Genomic DNA, 19,904 nt, shown 5'->3' on the forward strand with positions numbered 1-19,904 from the left:
GCCCTTGGGGTCAAATTGGTTAAATCTATGCTTTTATAATGAAATAGCCTGGTCAGTTTACCATCTTTTTGACTATCATAGACCTGGAATTCCAAACAGAAGGAAGTGGGTTGGAAACCTGCTAATTTTATTGCCATTCATTAATTTAAGGCGGTTGTTTTTTACTCCGGCATCCTGTGTCAGATGTGGATGTTGCCTCTTCCTGTCCTCCTCCATTCATGAATCTTTGCCCTGCATCTGTGAAGGGGAAGGGGTGTTTTGGTATAGAATATGTCTCATCACATTTCCTCTTGAAATCACACACAGTTCTGTTGTGGTGGCCATAACAATCCACACATTCCCTAAAGGCTTTTTTGATGGGGTCCAATCAGCATTTTTACCTGACACATACTCCATCTGTGCTGATTCCTCTGTATTGTGGATTGTGTTGAGGTAAATAGCTTCCTGGCAGTTCCTGAAAAATGTCTGATATTTGCAGAAAATCTAACTGAATTGAAAGTTAAAGGCATTTTTAAAGCAGAGGCATATGACACATCAGACATTAAAACAAGTATTTTATGTTTTGTGTTAAAGCAGAATGAAAACATAAGAACTGTAGGTTGTAGTTTCAACATGATTGGAATTAAGTTCTAAAGTCTATTTGTTTGCATTCCTGCCGTTGACAAAAACATGATCCATACTCCACATAGAAAAAGTCCCAAATAGACTAATCTTACTCATACCACAAGTCACTTAGAAGAATTAAGTGAAAATTAACTTGTGGTCCCGAATGTTCACAAAACAATGGGTGAAGTATATTGAATAAGTTATGACCATAAATCACATTTCTACAATAAAACAATTAAATTAGATTGATAAATATAAGCAGATATGCTCCATAGTACTGGATAACTTGTACAGATTGGAGTCATGAGAGTATGTAGTCTAAGTCAGGCAAAAAAGGTGGAAGTCGAAGTAATCATGGAAAAAGTTGAACACACTTTAGGATTTGCAATTGATATTACGTTTGCTTGAATAATTAGGTTAATTGACATTGATGACATGTTTTGAGTAACATGCCGATCAAAGTTATCACATTGATTTTAATACATTTTGTGAACCATCTATACATTAGAATGAAATAGTTTACAGTGCCTTCAGAAAGTGTTCACACCCCTAGACTTTTTCCACATTTTGTTGTCTTAGTGCAAATTTAAAATGGATAAAATTGAGATTTTGTGTCACTGGCCAACACACAATACTTCATGTCAAAATGGAATGATGTTTTTACAAATGAATTAGAAATGAAAAGCGGAAATGTCTTGTCAATAAGTATTCAATCCCGTTGTTATGGCAAGCCTAAATAAGTTCAGAAGTAAAAATGTGCTTAACAAGTCACATAAGTTGCAATAATAGTGTTTTAACATGATTTTTTTAATGACTATCATCTCTGTACCCCATTCATACAATTATCTGTAAGGACACTCAGTTGAGCAGTGAATTTCAAACACATTCAACCACAAAGACCAGGGAGGTATGAGTACTTTCTGAAGACACGGAGTATGTACAATTCCTGTAAGGAAGAAAAGCCGTAGATTCATTACAGATTGCCTTTTTGCATGATGTTCATATTTGATATGTATGAAGTATTGTGCTTTGTACCCTAGTTTTCTTTGCTTTTAAAATTAGGGCTATTGTTACATTTTTATTTTACATTATAAATGTAACTTATTTTCCAATTCATTGTATCAAATGTTAATGGGGTGAAATATCGTTATTACAAAATTAACTTTGTCAACCTTGCAATGTGTTACACACTGACATTTCCCCTAGTAATGCTTATTAATAGAAAACAATACTGTTATCTCTACCACAGTTCCAGTTTGCTATAAATACAAGATTTCCAACGCGTCATCTTTTGACTGCCTTGTCCTGGTTGGTTATGCAGTCCAAAGCCCATATATTTAGTATAGATAGTTCATAGACTTTTCTGCTAGTCTTCACCTGTCCATTTTGTACAAAAGTTTTAAAAAATTAAATTAAAAGACTTGTTGGAGCAAAGCTAATTGTTCCTTCCCTTGTGGAGTGTTCGGAAGTGATGAGGTTGCTGTTATGGAGCACTTCGGTCTGTTTGGTCTTTTTGTTTGTCTGTCTTGTCTGTGTAGTTGTTTCCCAGAGTGACAGAGCTCTGCTCTCCATTCTATACATGTCCGTGAGAGGCATGTCTCTGTCACAGCCTCAGAAGTCTACTGGTCTGATCATCATTGTGGTGGACTTCAGTGAGTAGCCTGAGCCTTTCCAGTAGTACCATTTGATTCCATTGAATCGATTTGAGTTCTGGCCCTGCTGGAAAAATATTCCGTTCAAGTTGGAGGGGCCGCAGGCGTCAAACCACCAGCCTAGGAAAGCAGAAAATGAGATTGTCAGTCTGAGGGTTTTCAGGATGTGCATTGGGTGCATTGTCTATAAGGCAACAAGCCCAATGAGTAACTGTGCTTCTCCGTCTAACATTGATGCTTTGAATTATCACATTACAACAAACTTGCACACTTTTGTACCTCTTTGTTGAGTTAAATTGGAAGGTCTGGATTGTTATCACATGGAGTGCAAGCTAGTCTAGGTCATTCCCCCCGAGTGTCTGTCATCTTAGTCCTATTTCGTTAATATGCAGCTGGTTATCCCAAAAAATTCCCTGAGGTGGAGGGATTCCTCTGTGCAAGACCTCTGAGGGGACCCTCTCATTTGGAGGAGACCCTCTCATATGTCAAGTAAGCAGACACCGATACACTGAAGGAGTCCAAGTCTGGCCCCAAAGCAGTCCAAATGTCAGTGGCATGGAGCAGGACCTCTATTCTGAGCTCCAAGAGAGGGAGGGGAAAAAAATCCTCAGTTCCCAGACTATTAATGTCAGCAGTTGCAGGGGAAGAATTCCCAAATGAACTCATCAGTGATTAACTCTGAGCTAATTTTGCTCAAGAACCTTGACCCCGCGACAGAAAGAAAAAGCAAGAGGTCTTTTAACTTTCTTGCAGATTTCTGGGAGAAGTACCCAAGCTTGTGGGGGGGTCAAGTGGAGGGAATAATGAAGGGAATAATTGATCTTCTTAATAAAGGCCAGTGAAAACTCTAAGGTGATTTGCAAATTAACCTGTTCCTTACCTCCTGTTGTCAGTTGTGAGCATTTGCAAACACATTTGTCGTTGTCTGCATCTTTTGTGCTGAAATCACTTCCCGGCTGACCAAGGCTACTAATTTTGCCTGCTGTGCCACTGTAGCCTTTAAGGTGTATTCTGTGAAATGAAAACGGAGAAATACACTGTGAGGAGGAAGTACGTGATTGCCATTCTTCAAAAGACCCAAGTTTAGGGAATGACTTATCAGTGTTTGTCCTCTGGGTTTTTTTCAGCATTGGTGGCAATTATTTTGTTTGTTAGTTCTCAAAGATGATCTTATAAAAAAATAATGGCTCCATTTATCTTAGCCTAGTGGTTAGAGCGTTGGACTAGTAACCGGAAGGTTGCAAGTTCAAACCCCCGAACTGACAAGGTACAAATCTGTCGTTCTGCCCCTGAACAGGCAGTTAACCCACTGTTCCTAGGCCGTCATTGAAAATAAGAATTTGTTCTTAACTGACTTGCCTAGTTAAATAAAGGTAAAAAATAAAATATATATATATGGTTTTAGTCTAAGTTTACAATAAATGTTTTACCATCCCGAGAATTAAATATATTATACACAGTACCAGTCAAAAGTTTGGACACACCTACTCATTCAACGGTTTTTATTGACTATTTTCTACGTTGTCGAACAATAGTGAAGACATGAAAACTATGAAATAACACATATGGAATCATGTATTTCCCACATATGCTGAGCACTTTTTGGTTGCTTTTCTTTCACTCTGTGGTCCAACTCATCCCAAACTATCTCAATTGGGTTGAGATCGGGTGATTTGTGGAGGCCAGGTCATCTGATGCATGACTCCATCACTCTCCTTGTTTAAATAGCCCTTACACAGCCTTGAGGTGTGTTGGGTCATTGTCCTGTTGAAAAACAAATGATAGTCCCACTAAGCTCAAACCAGATGAGTTGGCATATCGCTGCAGAATGCTGTGGTACCTTGAATTCGAATAAATTACAGTGTCACCAGCAAAGCACCGTCACACCACCTCCATGCTTCACGGTGGGATCCACACATCTGTTCACCTACTCAGCATCTCACAAAGACACAGCGGTTGAATCCAAAAATCTCAAATTTGGACTCCTCAAAGGACAAATGTCCACTGGTCTAATGTCCATTGCACTTGTTTCTTGGCCCAAGCAAGTCTCTTCTTGTTATTGGTGTCCTTTAGTAGTGGTTTCTTTGCAGCAATTCAAACATGGCCTGAACAGTTGGTGTTGAGATGTGTTTGTTACTTGAACTCTGTGAAGCATTTATTTGGGCTGCAATTTCTGAGGCTGGTAACTCTAATGAACTTATCCTCTGCAGCAGAGGTAACTCGGTCTTCCTTTCCTGTGGCGATCCTCATGCGAGACAGTTTCATAGCGCTTGATGCTTTTTGCGACTGCACTTGAAGAAACTTTAAAAGTTCTTGAAACGTTCCGTATTGACTTCAGGTTTTAAAGTCATGATGAACTGTCATTTCTCTTTGCTTATTTAAGCTGTTCTTGCCATAATATGGACTTGGTCTTTTACCAAATAGGGCTATCTTGTGTATACCACCCCTACCTTGTCACAACTGATTGGCTCAAGCGCATTAAGAAGGAAATATATTCCACAAATTAACTTTTAACAAGGCACACCTGTTAGTTGAAATGCATTCCAGGTGACTACCTCATGAAGCTGGTTGAGAGAATGCCTAGATTGTGCAAAGCTGTCAAGGCAAAGGGTGGATACTTTGGAGAATCTCAAATATATTTTGATTCCATGTGTGTTATTTCACAGTTGTGATGTCTTCACTATTATTCTACAATTTAGAAAATAGTAAAAATGAAGAGTAGCTGTGTCAACTTTCACTGGTGCTGTTTATTTTTTATGAATCTTTTTACAATATAAGGGAAATGCTGGAATTGAGTCCGCCATGTATTCCTTACTCTGCTAGCAGTCAGTAAACTATGTACAGGAGAGGTTGTATTTGTAGATGTGTTTTCCTTTTTATTTATTTTTACTGACTTTTTAACCTTTCTTGTGCTCCATGAGAACCTAATAGGCTATGTCTACACACTAGTCATTTGGATGTTAAGTGAATCATGAAAGTTGCAGCAGGGTTTTCTGAAAGAAGTGCCCTGTAATGGTTTGGTTGTCATTCATTCTGTACAAAATGAGATATTGATGTCAATGCTGACCTCCATTGTTTTGTGGCCTCTCAATTCCAGTATGAAAATCATTTATATGGAAATCAGCTTTGTCTGGCTCTAGAATTGTCATTGGATATACTTTGAGACTAAAGGAATTAACAGGAGTGTGCTTGAGTTGAGGTCTGCTGCTCAAATAGAAAGGAAGTATCGGCTCTCTCCTTGAAATCAGCTTATGTTCTAGCAGGTGCTGGTGATGTCTAGGGGTACAGATTGAAGGTTTAGAAGACTGATTCATTTTAGCCTTCTGTGTCACAGATCCAAAACATATTCTAGATGGCAACACATTTGTTTTGGACTGGTGACCCTTCCACCCCATTTTGTATTTATGTATATTTTCAGGCAAGTTAAATGTTTTGTTTGTCATTTGTTGATTTTCAAGAACATGACTTGCACACCATTTCATTATAATACTTTACTCAAAATGTTTTGATATAGTAATGTTAATGGACTCTTATGCAGCTATGATATATTTCAGTCCACATCGCAAAGTAATAAAAACTATCACCTATATTCAATGGTCCTCCACACACAAAGACTCCTCTAACATTGTTTTTATATTACATATGTAGCCTATATTTAGACACCACACCTAGGAAACCTAGGCCTACCTGTAGTTTTCTGCTTCACTGCCTAGAGAGAACTGGTCATATAGTGAGAATCCTGCGTTTTCCTCCCAATCCATCATCTGTATCCTCAAGACGTATGGGTGCTGATTGGTCAGTATCGAAACAAACTCATTTCCCAACCAGTATTCACCTGAAGGGTTTCCAAAGCCCTTTGAAGGAACATAAAACAATGATTCACCTTTAGCATAATCACAGTTGAGTTGCATTCTGAGATATTTTAACAAAACATTTTTCACTCTTTGTTGACACTTGGCAGTGTTATCTAAGCTTTGTGCTGTGGAACTTGGATAATTTCCTCTAGCTCTCACCATTTTGTACTCTTTCCACGTACGGTGAAAGTCAACACGGCCATCAAATCGTTTTTGTAGTACCGTCCATCCACCCCCCTCTGTCTCCATGTCACAGTAAGCCTTCAAACAAAAAACATAGATTACTCCAGCTATAAAAAATTCAGATTTTTGACTACACTGAGGGACTTTCGACTTCAGCAGCAAACTTGACAAAAGCAGTGCCCTCTCAGTCTAGTTGAATGGAATGGGAGGTTTCTTAAAACAAGTGATGTGCCAGAGTCTAACTCTAACCACTGAAAAGTATCTAAGGAGATCCCTACTTGAGCTCGGGCATGCACAAAACAAACCAAAGGCTGAGAACATTTGAATTTACTCTGAATTAAAGGATTGGCTGAAAAATGTAACTTATTCCTTAACTAGTCTCCATGTGATTGTACTTCTGATTTAATGTTGGGAGCTTATAGCTTGAATAGGACCAATATTAACATAAGAGTTTAATTCTACCTTAATCTCCTGTGTAGTGTTGGAAAGGGTCAGTGAGTAGACTCCACTGTCTGTGTTTCCTGACTTGTAGACAGCAGCACAGTCTGGGTATGTGGTTGGTGTGTCCTGCATCATGGTAGGCTTGTTCCCTGCAAAAAGTGGAGGGCTGATCAAATTGATAATACAGCAAATTTGTACATGTACTTTAATATACAGTGCCTTCGGAAAGTATTCAGACCCCTTAACTTTTTCCACATTTTGTTACATCCTTATTTTAAAATTGATTAAAAAATAAAATAATCCTCAGCAATCTAGACACAATACCCCATAACGACAAAGCAAAAAAACGTTTTTTATAATTTTTTTCACATTTCTTACAAATAAAATACTGATATCTAATTTACATAACTATTCAGACCCTTTGCTATGCGACTCACAATCGAGCTCAGGTGCATCCTGTTTCCATTGATCATCCTTGAGATGTTTATACAACTTCATTGGAGTCCACCTGTGGTAAATTCAATTGATTTGGAAAGGCACACACCTGTCTATATAAGGTCCCACAGTTGGCAATGCATGTCAGAGCATAAACCAAGCCATGGGGTCGAAGGAATTGTCAGTAGAGCTCCGAGACAGGATTGTGTCGTGGCAGAGATCTGGAGAAGGGTACCAAAAAATGTCTGCAACATTGAAAGTCCCCAAAACACAGTGGCGTCCATAACTCTTAAATGAAAGAAGTTTCGAACCACCAAGACTCTCCCTAGAGCTGGCCGCCCGACCAAACTAAGCAATTGAGGAAGAAGGGTCTTCGTCAGGGAGGTGACCAAGAACCCGATGGTCACTCTGACAGAGCTCTAGAATTCCTCAGTGGAGATGGGAGAACCTTCCAGAAGGACAACCATCTCTGCAGCACTCCACCAATCAGGCTTTTATGGTAAAGTGGCCAGACACTTTACTTCTTAGTAAAAGGTACATGACCGCCCGCTTGGAGTTTGCCAAAAGGCACCTAAAGACTGGGGCAAAGGTTCACCTTCCAACAGGACAACAACCCTAAGCACACAGCCAAGACAACGCAGGAGTGGCTTCGGGACAATTCTCAATGTCCTGGAGTGGCCCAGCCAGAGCCCAGACTTGAACCTAATCGAACATCTCTGGAGAGACCTGACTTAGTAAAAGGTACATGACCGCCCGCTTGGAGTTTGCCAAAAGGCACCTAAAGACTCTGGGGCAAAGGTTCACCTTCCAACAGGACAACAACCCTAAGCACACAGCCAAGACAACGCAGGAGTGGCTTCGGGACAATTCTCAATGTCCTGGAGTGGCCCAGCCAGAGCCCAGACTTGAACCTAATCGAACATCTCTGGAGAGACCTGACAGGGTCTGCAGAGAAGAATGGGAGAAACTCTCCAAATACAGGTGTGCCAAGCTTGTAGCGTCATACCCAAGACGACTTGGTTGTAATCGCTGCCAATGATGCTTCAACAAAGTACTGAGTAAATGGTCTGAATACTTATGTAAATGTGATATTTCTGTTTTTTATTTTTAATAATTGATGAGGGGATAAAAGCAGGCTGTTACCTAACAAAATGTGGAAAAGTCAAGGGGTCTGAATACTTTGCGAAGGCACTGTAAATACATACTAGTATACTGTGACTTTTCAAAGGTTGATTTGATCAACAGTTGACAATCTATATTTTACTAAACTGTGGCTTATTAGTTACGCTACACAAATTGAATTGCCCATAGCGTTCTGGTCTTAATCAGTGATGCCAATGTAGCCCCCTCCTAAGTCTACCAGACGCTGTCATAGTGTCACCCACCTCCACCTGTGGGGATAGAGATTGTGTTGATGAGGTTGTTGACGGTCTCAAGCAGCTCCTGTTGCTGCCGCTGCAGGGCAGAGTTGTTGGTGGTGGCCCGCAACAGCTGTTGTTCCAGCTCCTCGATGACAGCCGTCTGTCTCAGTACCAGTGCAGAGAGCTGCTCCTTCTCCTCCTTCAGCGTCTTCAGCTCCACCTGCCTCTGCTCCTCCATCTCCCCCACCCTCTTCTCCAGGTAGCTGGGGAGGAACAAGGGCAGGGTACACACTCAGCAACTCGCAGCAGAGCTGGTTGGCATTACTGGTCTTGTCGTATTTCATATCAAGTATCAAATTGTTTTACGGAAACAGAACATATAAGCCTACAATTGGGCAAAAATGTGTTTAACAGAAAACACAGGAAATATTAGCCTAAATATTTAGGCTACTGTCTAGTGTTTGTAGCCTTGTTTTAGTTGAAGCATGATTTCGAGATGGGGCACCTGAATGAAAGTGAAGTTTGTTAATGCAAACAAATATCCTTACCTGTTTTTGTCATTCAGCTTGGTTATTTCATTTGTTTGGAAAATGAGCTGTTTTTCCAACTTACTCGTTGATAGAGAGTTCTCAAGAAGCTGACGTTCGAGCCGAGTTGTATGATTTATTACCTAAAGATTAAATAGACAATTCCCACAATTATTATATTTTAGATTAGATGGAGCTAGTAATTGCTGCAACCCCTTTACAGATTAAATTAAGTAAACACCATTTTGATTTGTCATTATGTTGAATATTTGGCAAGAACCAAATTAACAAGTCATTTTACTTCTGTAATTTCACAACCTGTCCTTGAGGTACTCTCTCAATTAGGGAAGTGGTATGATTAAATGAAAACTTGGTCTTTCCTGGTTAGAAAAAATGTCAAATTGGTAATGGATTCTGACATCTCCCTGTTTTTCTCTTGAGTAATTTGTTTCACAAACAATTCCACAGTTCACTTCAATACTTTTGGATCAGCTACAGTTAAAAATAAATTGTGCACAGCCAGCCATCAGTTTAGTTTTTTCCCTCTCATTGAAAACATTTACAGTACACTAAATATTAATACAGGGCCTCAGTACACTTATCTTGTAATAGTAGCGCTTAACTTGATTACAATTTAAGTCCAAACTCGATTTGTAACAGTTCTATCTCACTTCATGTGCAAACACAGTTTTGTGGTTCGCTTCACTTTCTAAAGCGCACAATGTGCACATAGGCCTAGATGGTCGGAAAAATCTGTTTCGTAACAGGAAAAAACAGAACAATCAAATTCCAATAAAGGACAGATATGTTGGAAAGGGGTCAGGGGATGTAGGGTCTACTGTGAAAGTGGCTGTATAATGTAATGAAAGTCTCCTCACAGACGTATTGAACTCCTGGTTCTAGAAAGCCCCCTTCTTATTTTCCAGTTTGAGGAACTGAACTCAGCAAAATCCTGTGCCAATTTGTTGTTTACATGAATGTTGGGTATGTGTCGGGCTACTATTGGACCTGGTGTTGGTGGCTTTGAACAGACGGATGTCTGATTATGACAAATTGATAGGCCCTTTCTTGTGGGAATACAATGCCGTTAATAACAGGAAATGCTGTGTAGTTCGTTCACAAAAGGTCAATGACTTTCTACAGCAAATCCTGGCCCTGTTGGACAGCATTTGATTTTTTTCATATTTTTCACATTTTTATAACTTTTGTTTGGTGTAGGCTATTGGGTTTTGAATGTTTAATTAATTTAGCATATATTTTCAAAACTATATTAAGTAAAAGGTCCTCACCTGCGCCTCTACGTTGGTCAGCTTCCGTGTTTGTTCAACAGTCTGACTCAGCAGGTTGGTTCCGAACTCTATCATGGCTGCCGTGTGGTTGTGCACTGCATTCTGCTGGATCTGGAACATCTCTTGTTTCATGTTTTCCTGTATGTAGTTCTCCAGCTGCAGTAAGGATGAAGAAAAGTTGAAGGCAGGTTAGTGAGATGGTTTAAGTGATATACCATGATATTGGGCCTTTGTCCATGTTTTCTCAGCAATGGTAGAGGAGCTGGAAAAGGAGTGGTTATATTTCATACAGGGCATAACGATTGGAGCTTACTGCCTTGTCCCCTGGCAGAGTTATTGGGTCATTGTGATGGGTTCAAATGAATTGCCGTTTACCATATGGATGTCACAGTGAAAGTATAGGCTGTTCTTCTTTAGAATTACTATTTTTAAGCACTACCGCCTTGTCATGGAGTTCATGGCTTTCCCCCTTGTGTCTGACCTAGAAATCTCTTGAGCGGTACAAGTGGGCAGAATTATCTGGTGACGGGCCAGGCAATTTTGACAACTGTTTAGATTACATGATGTTGAAGCCTCTAAAAATTGGGGCAGGAAGTTCATGTGCTTCTGTTTTTCAGAGGGGTCAAAAATGGAAGACTGAGAATATTTTCCCAGCATCCCTGCTGATTCATATTTGATCTACACAAGGGATTAATAGCTTCCCGAAAATTAAAACATTTTTAATATGGTCATTTTTGGTCATATCAAATTGTATCACTGTCAATGGGGACTGCACTGGAATGCCCTTTCAATGCCCTTTGGTTAAGTCATCGTGAAGGCAAACTCATAATTGCAACATTCCTACCTGTAGAAAAGTTTGAAATAAGATTTTTTTTCTCAATTGTCTGTCCCACACTGTATAATTTTCTTTAGAGCAAATAAGAGCTTTAAATAGGAGTCTTGTCCCCCTATCCAGTAGCCACCTGTCAAAATGAAACTGCCAGATTTAAAACAAACCCAATCATAAAGCTCTTTCCTGCATTGAGTTCCTGAGTGGCAATCAGGCCTGAAAGTCTTGTAAACAGGATGGAAATGATGAGTGACGAGTTGCATCCTCTACGACACTGCGTCTTATACTGCAAGAGGATATTAGTAGCGTTAGTAGGCCTAGTCGTTCTGATCTTTGTTTGCGTAAACAATTAGGCTGTATACCCATCTGCCAAAAAGGTAAACTATTGGGACAATTTTAAAACGGGAAATATATTTTGCTTTTTGCCATGACAAGTGCTGCAATCATTGCTAATTTTGTTTGTCTTCCTTTTTCCACTTCCATCTTGTCTGTGTTCCTGGGCACAGGCACGTGGAGGCTGGAAGAGTGTGTCATCGGAACTGCGAGCGGGACATTCCATTAACTGCAAATGTTCTAATCAGTTGTTTACTCCACTCCTGCCTCTAAGTATTCCACGAGGAATTCTTGTTTGTACACCCACATGAAAAGCGTGACGGCAAAATGACATTTTATTTTACCGGCACGACAGCAAAGTTCCTCATCCTGTCTTCCAATTTTGAGAGTGAGAGTGCAAGATTGAGGTATTACCTCGGCTCTCACAAATTGTCTTTTCGTCAGTTGATGTACAATGATTTCCTCTGTCTTCGACTCGGTCTTACATGGGGAAGTTCAAAGGAAGACCTTTTTCCTCTGTTATTACGTATAATGCCGATATACCGACAAGCTGTAGTGTATGAAATTGACACATCAGGAAATATTTCCTGTTTAAAGGGTAATTTCAGGTGTTTGTTTATTAGCAATGTATTAGGAAAATGTATACTTATATTTTGGATTAGGCTTGTTAATTGTTAGTAGTAGTGATGTGCATATTACATAGCTTACTTTTTCCTTTACAATACCTCCAGAATTCTGGATGCGTTGAAATCAACCTAATTTTTACCAGGAGAGTCTCTTAACCTTTTGCAGAGCTCCTATAGATTAATTCCGCTCACTTAATGTTTGTTTTTACATCAATCAATTAAGTATTGCAATTCTTTCCTTGATGGATATTAATGACAAAGTTCTAATCCTTCCGGGGATTAGTTCTAATCCTTCCGGGGTAGTCACTTTGGGACGAATCCTTTTATCCTCCTTGGAGGATAAAAGCCTGTGAGGCAGTAAATGCTTAATGAACTGAATGAAGGATCATTATGGAGTCTAAAGACTAGAGGTTCACTATTTGAACCACTTCATTTCTAGGTATTTAAATTCTTCCGGTGTGATGGCATCTTATTAAACAGTAGCCCAATCACTGTCCTTAGCTGAAAAGTTGCTGTCTTTACCTTAAAAGCTCAATTATGTTCAGTGCCAAATTCAAAGCATCAAAGCCTACATTATTCTAAATAAAGTGTTCTTAAGCAGTGACTCTGCTCTGATAAAACGGCAATGACAAAAGGTCTAGGGACCCCAATGCTTAGTAGCAGCTGAGCTGGTGGAATGATTCAGGCCAGGGTCTGTTTCTTTTGGTTTTGAGCTGTGTGATCAGGCAATGAGTTGTGCTTGTCTTGTCAGAGCTCTATAGACCTCATCATTAATCAAACTCTCTAAAGAGTGGGAAAGAATGTAGGGAGCCTGAGCCCGTTCCTTTCACACAAGTGATGGCTCAGTAGTGCTGAAAGGGATGCGCAGATCCTTCATCTGGGCACCTGTGTAGAGGCTTTGTCACTACTCGGCCCTTCTCACCCACTCAGAGCCACCACAGCCCTGCTTCTGTGACACAGGCTACTTTCTCCCTACTTCGGCTCACATTCACTTTCTTATTGCTCAAGACTGAATCCATGTGAAGATGGCCCCTTCAAATAGTAGGACAATGTCACAATTCACTTGCCTGCTTCCTTACAAGGAACATTTTAAAAATCTGAATTAGTCTTTCAAAGCCTTCTTTGCAGTAACAAAGGTGACTGGAGTATAACGCGTCTGCACATCACTGAAAAGTAGGTGTGTATACTAATATTTTCTGACGGGGTGGGAAATGAGACATTCCTATAGAAAGCAACTTCTTAATAATATTGTGCAGAGTGGGAAATCATGACACTACATAACATCACCTCTGCACAGTAGGCTACATAATGAGGTCAGTTTGTCCCGTCTCCCCCCCACCCCCTTCCAAATTATACCTCTATACCAAAGGCTGCAAAAACTTGCGGTCTCTTTATCTCAAGTTGACGTAACATGACGGCAGAGCAGCAGAACCATTAATTTAATTTTTAATCTCTGAAAGGTTCACAGCACCCAACGGGTTATCCGGAACCAAGTTCCTTGTTACGTTTTAAATGCAGGCACTACACCAGAGTGTACCTGGACATGCAAGTAATACAACATACAAATTGGAGGGATGTAAAATATCATACAAGATAGAGGGACCCCAAAAAAGTATAATACCATGGGAGAATAGGTGTGAGACTAGTAGAGAAGCTGCTGTGACGTCAAGCAGAAGACTTTACCTTGAGGAGCCACTGTGTGTTGTTCTCAATGATGTTCTCCAGCTGCTCTAGCCTCTGGACCGACTCATCATACTCTGCCGGATCGTCCTTCTGGACCAGGTTGGTGTAGGTGCTGCTTGGGGTCTTGCAGTTGTCCTGCTCAGGCAGCAGGAAGGTGTAGCTGCACGGGCCATTTTGGATCTGGTACTGTCTCTTAGCAGCTGTTGGGTCTGGAGTTTTCCTGTAGCCTGCCCCCAGGGCCAGGCAGCTACTCAAGACCACCAGTAAGCCAACATAAAACATTTATAAGAATTAAAACAAAAATGTTTTGTAAAAATGTTACCCAAGCTCTCCTTTTGGGTCACTGCCTTTTCAGTTGAATGTTTTTCGAGGTTAAATATAGTTGTATTGCTATCCTCTGGAATATCGAAGTGCATACAGTCCAATTCTGCAGGTTCTTTTATAGGCAGGAGGAGGGGATACAGTCAGTGGGTATGCCGGGTAGATGGTGTCATTCCTAGACTGCACGTTTCCCCCTTTTTCACTAAGCCTCCAGCCTCTTGATTTCAGCTGCAGTTGGCCCTCTGGTTACTAGCTATGTGAGTAATGGCAAGGCCCCTCCCACTATATCCCTGTAGCCAGTCACCGTGAAGAGCTGCTAGGCTGGAAGAAGCAATGTGTAGACTCCACTTGTTACACACACACAGGAGCAGATGCACTAATTAAACACTTCCCACCATATCCTCATCTTTGCCTGGGATAGAGCTTCATCAACAGGTCAGGGAGAAGGGCAGAGAGGATAAAACAACAATACCCATATTTGTGTTTTCTCACAAGCCGATGGCCGAACATCTATTCAGGATGCAGCTTCCTTCAAGTAAAGTCTGGAATTGCAATGTCCATCCTCAACCGTGGTAAATATTTTTTGCCCCACGACAAAGCACAGGCATTTGTTTAAGTGAGAATGTTAAAGGAAGGAGAGCCTTTTCTCTGTCACATCCCATTCCGATCTCTTTGCTCAGTCATAAAAAACATTAGCTCTTATTTCCTGTCATTCTCCAACTCTGGGTTGTAATCTGGATCTTGTTACACATGTAGGGGTGAGATCCAGTATGTTTACAGAAGGAGACGAGTATCTGGCTGGGGTTCTGGGGACATTAATAAAGCTCATCCTTCCACTTCATGTCATCATGATAAGATGCTAAATCTCAATTTTAATGTGACTTAAAATAGACTTATCTTGGCTTCACAGAGCCCTGTTGTCCAGATTTGCCTGCTCCCCCCGTGTGGGAATGAAGTAAAGGTTCTTCATCTAGTCCTTTTTATAAAGTATATTTTCTTCCATCCTCTGATCCTGGCAACTGTAGACGGGCAGCTGGGGAACCATCAGAATCATACTACACAGTAGCCATGTCTGAAGCTAAGGTAATGTAGCCTGAATATTAGCTTATTGTGCTGTAGTTAACTTTTGATTACAATCTTCAGTGGTGCCTGGCTGTCGCCAGACCACGTTCCCCTCACGATTTTCCCACCTTTGATTTTAGAGGATGTTTCAGGTCAGGGCGGCTGTGTTCCCTGCATCCTGTTTCAATCCTTCTCAGACTATCATGGAGTAGCATGAGGAAAAAACGGCCCCAAATAGCCTAGTCATTTGAGCCCAGACCTAGGTTCAAATCATATTTAAAAACAAAAGTGGAGCCTTTTTGTCCATACTGATACAATATTGTGATTATTCAGGAGTTCAAGCATGGTTTGATAATTATTTATTCTTAGGGAGGAAGTATAGGCAATACATTTTGCTGGAAAACTGTCTTCCAAGGAGACTTGTGCCTCTCGAGGAAAGCAGTCACTTAATTTCATAAGTGCCAACCAAGCTCCGGAATGTTAATGGTTTGTCTGCTGTTCATCTAGATGTCCAACTGACACACTTGGCAAACATAACTAGTTTACATTAACCTTTGGCTTAAATGGATGAGAGGTCAAGTTGGGTCGGTGCAAGGTGAGGGTCACACATTAAAGGTCCAATGCAGCTGTTTTTACCTCAATATCAAATCATTTCTGAGTAACAATTAAGTACCTTACTGTGATTGTTTTCAATTACAATAGTCAAAAAGAAAAGCAATAGCTTCTTAGTGAAGGGAATTTAGCTAGGACTGTCTGGGAGTGGTCAGAGTTGGGAGGGGAAACTGAAAACTAGCTGTTATTAGCAGAGAGGTTTGGAACTATTTCTTAATTAATCTATTACCTAATTTACTGCCTGGTGAGGTCACCAGGTAGGCCAAAACATCCCACCAAAACAGGCAGAAATTTAAAGTGGTCTTTTTCAAACCGCTCTCACACTAAAAGGACATTATAATTTTCACGTTATTCCAAACTCAGTGTGGAATTGTATATAAAACACAAGAATATCACATTTTTGATATTCCTAGTTTATGGCTTTTTGTAAAAAACCGACATAAATAAGTTTAATGTCAAAACTACTAATAAGGCTGCTTATCGCTCAGTTTATATAATTTAACATCAAACATAAGATTTATGGAGAGTGTATTGCATTTATTATCTTCAAGATAATGAGCCAGCCTGTGATGTATAGTGAAGGTGTTTTTCAGTCATTGTCTATTCCAATGATGTGACCTATATCAAACAGCTGATATCACACACGGAGGTGGAGGTGGTCTGTACAGGAAGTGAGTCCGCTTGGAGGATGTTTTGTCTTTAAACCCCAGGGATGTTTCTCAATCATGATCATCTTCCTATTGCTCCACTGGCTTCATTCTTAATTTCCTTTAACACTGAAGCTGAACATATTTCACCTCTGAGTGAAACTGCTTGAGTCTCTCTTAGGTGTCCGCATGCATTCCATCTGAAACAGTACGGAACAGTTTGCATATATTACGCCAACGTTTTAGCCTTCATTCAGCAAGGTTTTTTTTCAGATTTTTTATTTTTTTTAGATTTTTTTGTAAATTGTTAGTCTTATTTTTAGTAAGTTGAAATAAAGGTATCCCAGAAATGTTCCAAACGCACTAAAAGGTTATGTCTCCAATTGTGTGCGTAAATTTGGTTACATCCCTGTTCGTGACCGTTTCTCCTTTGCCAAAATAATCCATCCACCGGACATGGTGCATATCAAGAAGCTGATTAAATAGGATGATCATTACACAGGTGCACCTTGTGCTGGGGACAATAAAAGGCCAATCTAAAATGTGCAGTTTTGTCACATAACTTGACATCTGTGGCATTATGTTTTGAGGGAGCCTGCAATTAGTATGCTGACTGCAGGAATGTCCACCAGAGCTGTTGCCAGATAATTTAATGTTAATTTCTCTACCATAAGCCTCCTCCAACATCATTTTAGAGAATTTGGCTGTATGTCCAACCGGGAAGAAAAACATTCTGATTGGCTGGGCCTGGCTCCCCAGTGGGTGGGCCTTTCCCTCCTGGGGCCCACCCATGGCTGCGCCCCTGCCCAGTTATTTGAAATCCATAGATTAGGGCCTAATGAATTTATTTGAATTGACTGATTTCCTTTTATGAATTGAAAAATTGTTGAAATTGTTGCATTTATATTTTTGTTTAGTATAGATGTAAAATTGCGCGACCTAAGCGCTCCTCTACAAAAAAATCTGAATTAATGACCGATATCTTGAGTTATCTATTAATTCAGACTTTTTAGGTAGTGTATACTGGCTATGGCATCTCAAAATTGACAAGCGGTACTATTGACACTTTTTTTTCTTCTTTTTTTTTTCTTTTTTCAAGTGAAGGTCAAAGGAATGCGAGCACACTTTCACCTAGCCAAACCGAAGAATGTGGAAGCCATTTGAGTGACAGTTTTGTGATCAAAATGATCAACATAGCCAAAGGTCTTACATTATTCCAAAGGTCCTTTAGTCTTGTCCGCTTTTAGGTATATTCTGTCTATTTCTAAGCATCAGTTCCTATTACAATGCATTGACCATCATCATATAGGCCTACATACTAACCAACATACTCCGTTATTGATGCGATCCATGAATGCATTGCATTTGCCTTCTACTCACACTCTCTCTTTAGTCCCAGCATACACAAGAAGCTGAACTACAGGAAGTGAAGTAATGTAATAGAATGTGAAGGAAATGCGGCACGTTTTAGTCAGATGACCACAGAGGAAGGCTGTTCATTCCAGAAACACAGAACATGGAATGGTTCAGGTGTTCTGGTTGAATCGCTACACCATTAGATGTGTGGGCGTGGATGTTTGTCTGTCAGTCGTTTCATGTCGGGAGGAAGAGCATCAGGGGGAAGGAAGTGTCACACAATGACCTAGCCTCTTTTTTTTGCCGGAATTGACATTCAAAACCCAATCTGCTTCATGCCCCTTTGTGGATGCTACAAGGCTCTATAGACACAATAGGCTACATCTGGTGTATAGTGTAGAGCAGTGGTTCCCAAATGTTTTATTGTCCCATACCCCTTCAAACATTCAACCTCCAGCTGCGTACCCTCTCTAGCACCAGGGTCAGCGCACTCTCAAATGTTGTTTTTTGCCATCATTGTAAGCCTGCCATACACACACTATATGATATATTTATTAAACATAAGAATCAGTGTGTGTCTGTCACAACCTGGCTCGTGGGAAGTGACAAAGAGCTCTTATAGGACCAGGGCACAAATAATAATATAATCAATAATTTCTCATTTTATTTAGCCATCTTACATATAACACTTTATTTGTTAATCGAAAATTGTGAATAATTCACCACAGGTTAATGAGAAGGGTGTGCTTGAAAGGATGTACATAACTCTGCAATGTTGGGTTGTATTGGAGAGTCTGTCTTAAATCATTTTCCACACACAGTCTGTGCCTGTATTTAGTTTTCATGCTAGTGAGGGCCGAGAATCCACTCTCACATATTTTTCAAGACAGGATACTCTGAGCGCAGCCCAATCCAGAAATCTGGCAGTGGCTTCTGATTTAAATACAATTTTCACAGAACCGCTTGTTGAAATTTTGATGAGGCTCTCTTGTTCAGATATTGGTAAGTGGACAGGAGGCAGGGCATGAAAGGTATAATGAATTCAGTTGTTTGTCATCCGTTTCGAGAAGGTACCTGCGTAATTGCGTACCAAACTCACTCCGGTGCTTCGCGATATCACATTTGACATTGTCCGTAAACTTGAGTTTATTTGATGGAAAGACCTGTGTGTTGTCCTTGTTAATGCAGACACAGGAGAGCTCAAACTTCTTAAATCATAGCCTCAATTTTGTCCCACACATTGTTGCGGATAATATAGTTGCGGAGAGTCCTTGTAATCCTAGATTCAGATCATTCAGGCGATTAATTTGTAAAAATAAGAACACCCAGATAGGCCAGTCGTGTGTGTGAAACTCGTCATCATGCAGGCGGTCAGACAAGTGAAAATTATGCTCAGTAAAGAACTTTAAGCTCGTCTTTCAATTTAATTTTTTTTTGTCAATACTTTGCCCCTTGATAACCAGCGCACTTCTGTATGTTGTAAAAGCGTTACATGGTCGCTGCCCATATCATTGCATAGTGCAGAAAATACAGTGCTGTGAAAAAGTATTTGCCCCCTTTCTGATTTCTTATTTTTTTGCACATTTGTCACACTTAAATGTTTCAGATGATCCAAATGTTTTAAATATTACACAAAGATAACCCAAGTAAACACAAAATGCAGTTTAAGTGATAATTGTTTTAAGGGAAAAAATATATCCGTAATTGCCTCCCCCCCTTGTTAAATCATGAATTTACTGTGGTTAATCACATTTTTTGGAAAGCTGAGTTCAATTTCACTAGCCACACCCAGGCCTGATTACTGCCAGACCTGTTGAATCAAGAAATCACTTAAATACAACCTGTCTGACAAAGTGAAGTAGGCCAAAAGATCTCAAAAAGCAAGACATCATGCTGCGATCCAAGGAAAGGAACAGATGGCAAACAAAGTCATTTACATCTATCAGTCTGGAAAAGGGTTACAAAGCCATTTCTAATGTTTTGGGACTCCAGCGAACCACGGTGAGAGCCAGTATCCACAAATGGAGAAAATGTGGAACAGTGGTGAACCTTCCCACGAGTGGCCGGCCTACCAAAATTACCCCAAG

At 40.2% G+C, this 19,904-nt stretch overlaps 2 protein-coding genes across 5 annotated transcripts in view; one reads left to right on the top strand and one right to left on the bottom strand.

Moving 5' to 3' along the window:
* Nucleotides 1–19,904, top strand: part of LOC115113031 (microcephalin) — a 59,539-nt gene that overhangs the window by 23,648 nt on the left and 15,987 nt on the right. The gene's annotated exons all lie outside the window — the stretch shown is intronic.
* Nucleotides 1,277–14,435, bottom strand: LOC115113032 (angiopoietin-2-like). The gene is made up of 9 exons (XM_029640225.2): nt 13,820–14,435; nt 10,349–10,504; nt 9,081–9,202; nt 8,557–8,795; nt 6,758–6,885; nt 6,272–6,373; nt 5,946–6,112; nt 3,139–3,269; nt 1,277–2,378 (listed from the first exon to the last, which is right to left on the bottom strand). The coding sequence occupies exons 1-9, from the start codon at nt 14,099–14,101 to the stop codon at nt 2,218–2,220; spliced, it is 1,488 nt and encodes a 495-aa protein (XP_029496085.1). The 5' UTR covers nt 14,102–14,435; the 3' UTR covers nt 1,277–2,217.

Source organism: Oncorhynchus nerka, linkage group LG28 (assembly GCF_034236695.1).
Source record: "Oncorhynchus nerka isolate Pitt River linkage group LG28, Oner_Uvic_2.0, whole genome shotgun sequence".
NCBI lineage: Eukaryota > Metazoa > Chordata > Actinopteri > Salmoniformes > Salmonidae > Oncorhynchus > Oncorhynchus nerka.

Bases quoted from the DNA above. Each gene is read 5' to 3' on its own strand.
- LOC115113032 (XM_029640225.2), bottom strand. From the start codon at position 14,101: ATGTTTTATGTTGGCTTACTGGTGGTCTTGAGTAGCTGCCTGGCCCTG. The intron at 9,203-10,348 runs GTGAGGACCTTT...TTTAATCTTTAG, and splicing joins TGACCAACGTAGAGGCGCAG to GTAATAAATCATACAACTCG. The intron at 6,113-6,271 runs GTGAGAGCTAGA...GTTCCTTCAAAG, and splicing joins CGTGGAAAGAGTACAAAATG to GGCTTTGGAAACCCTTCAGG.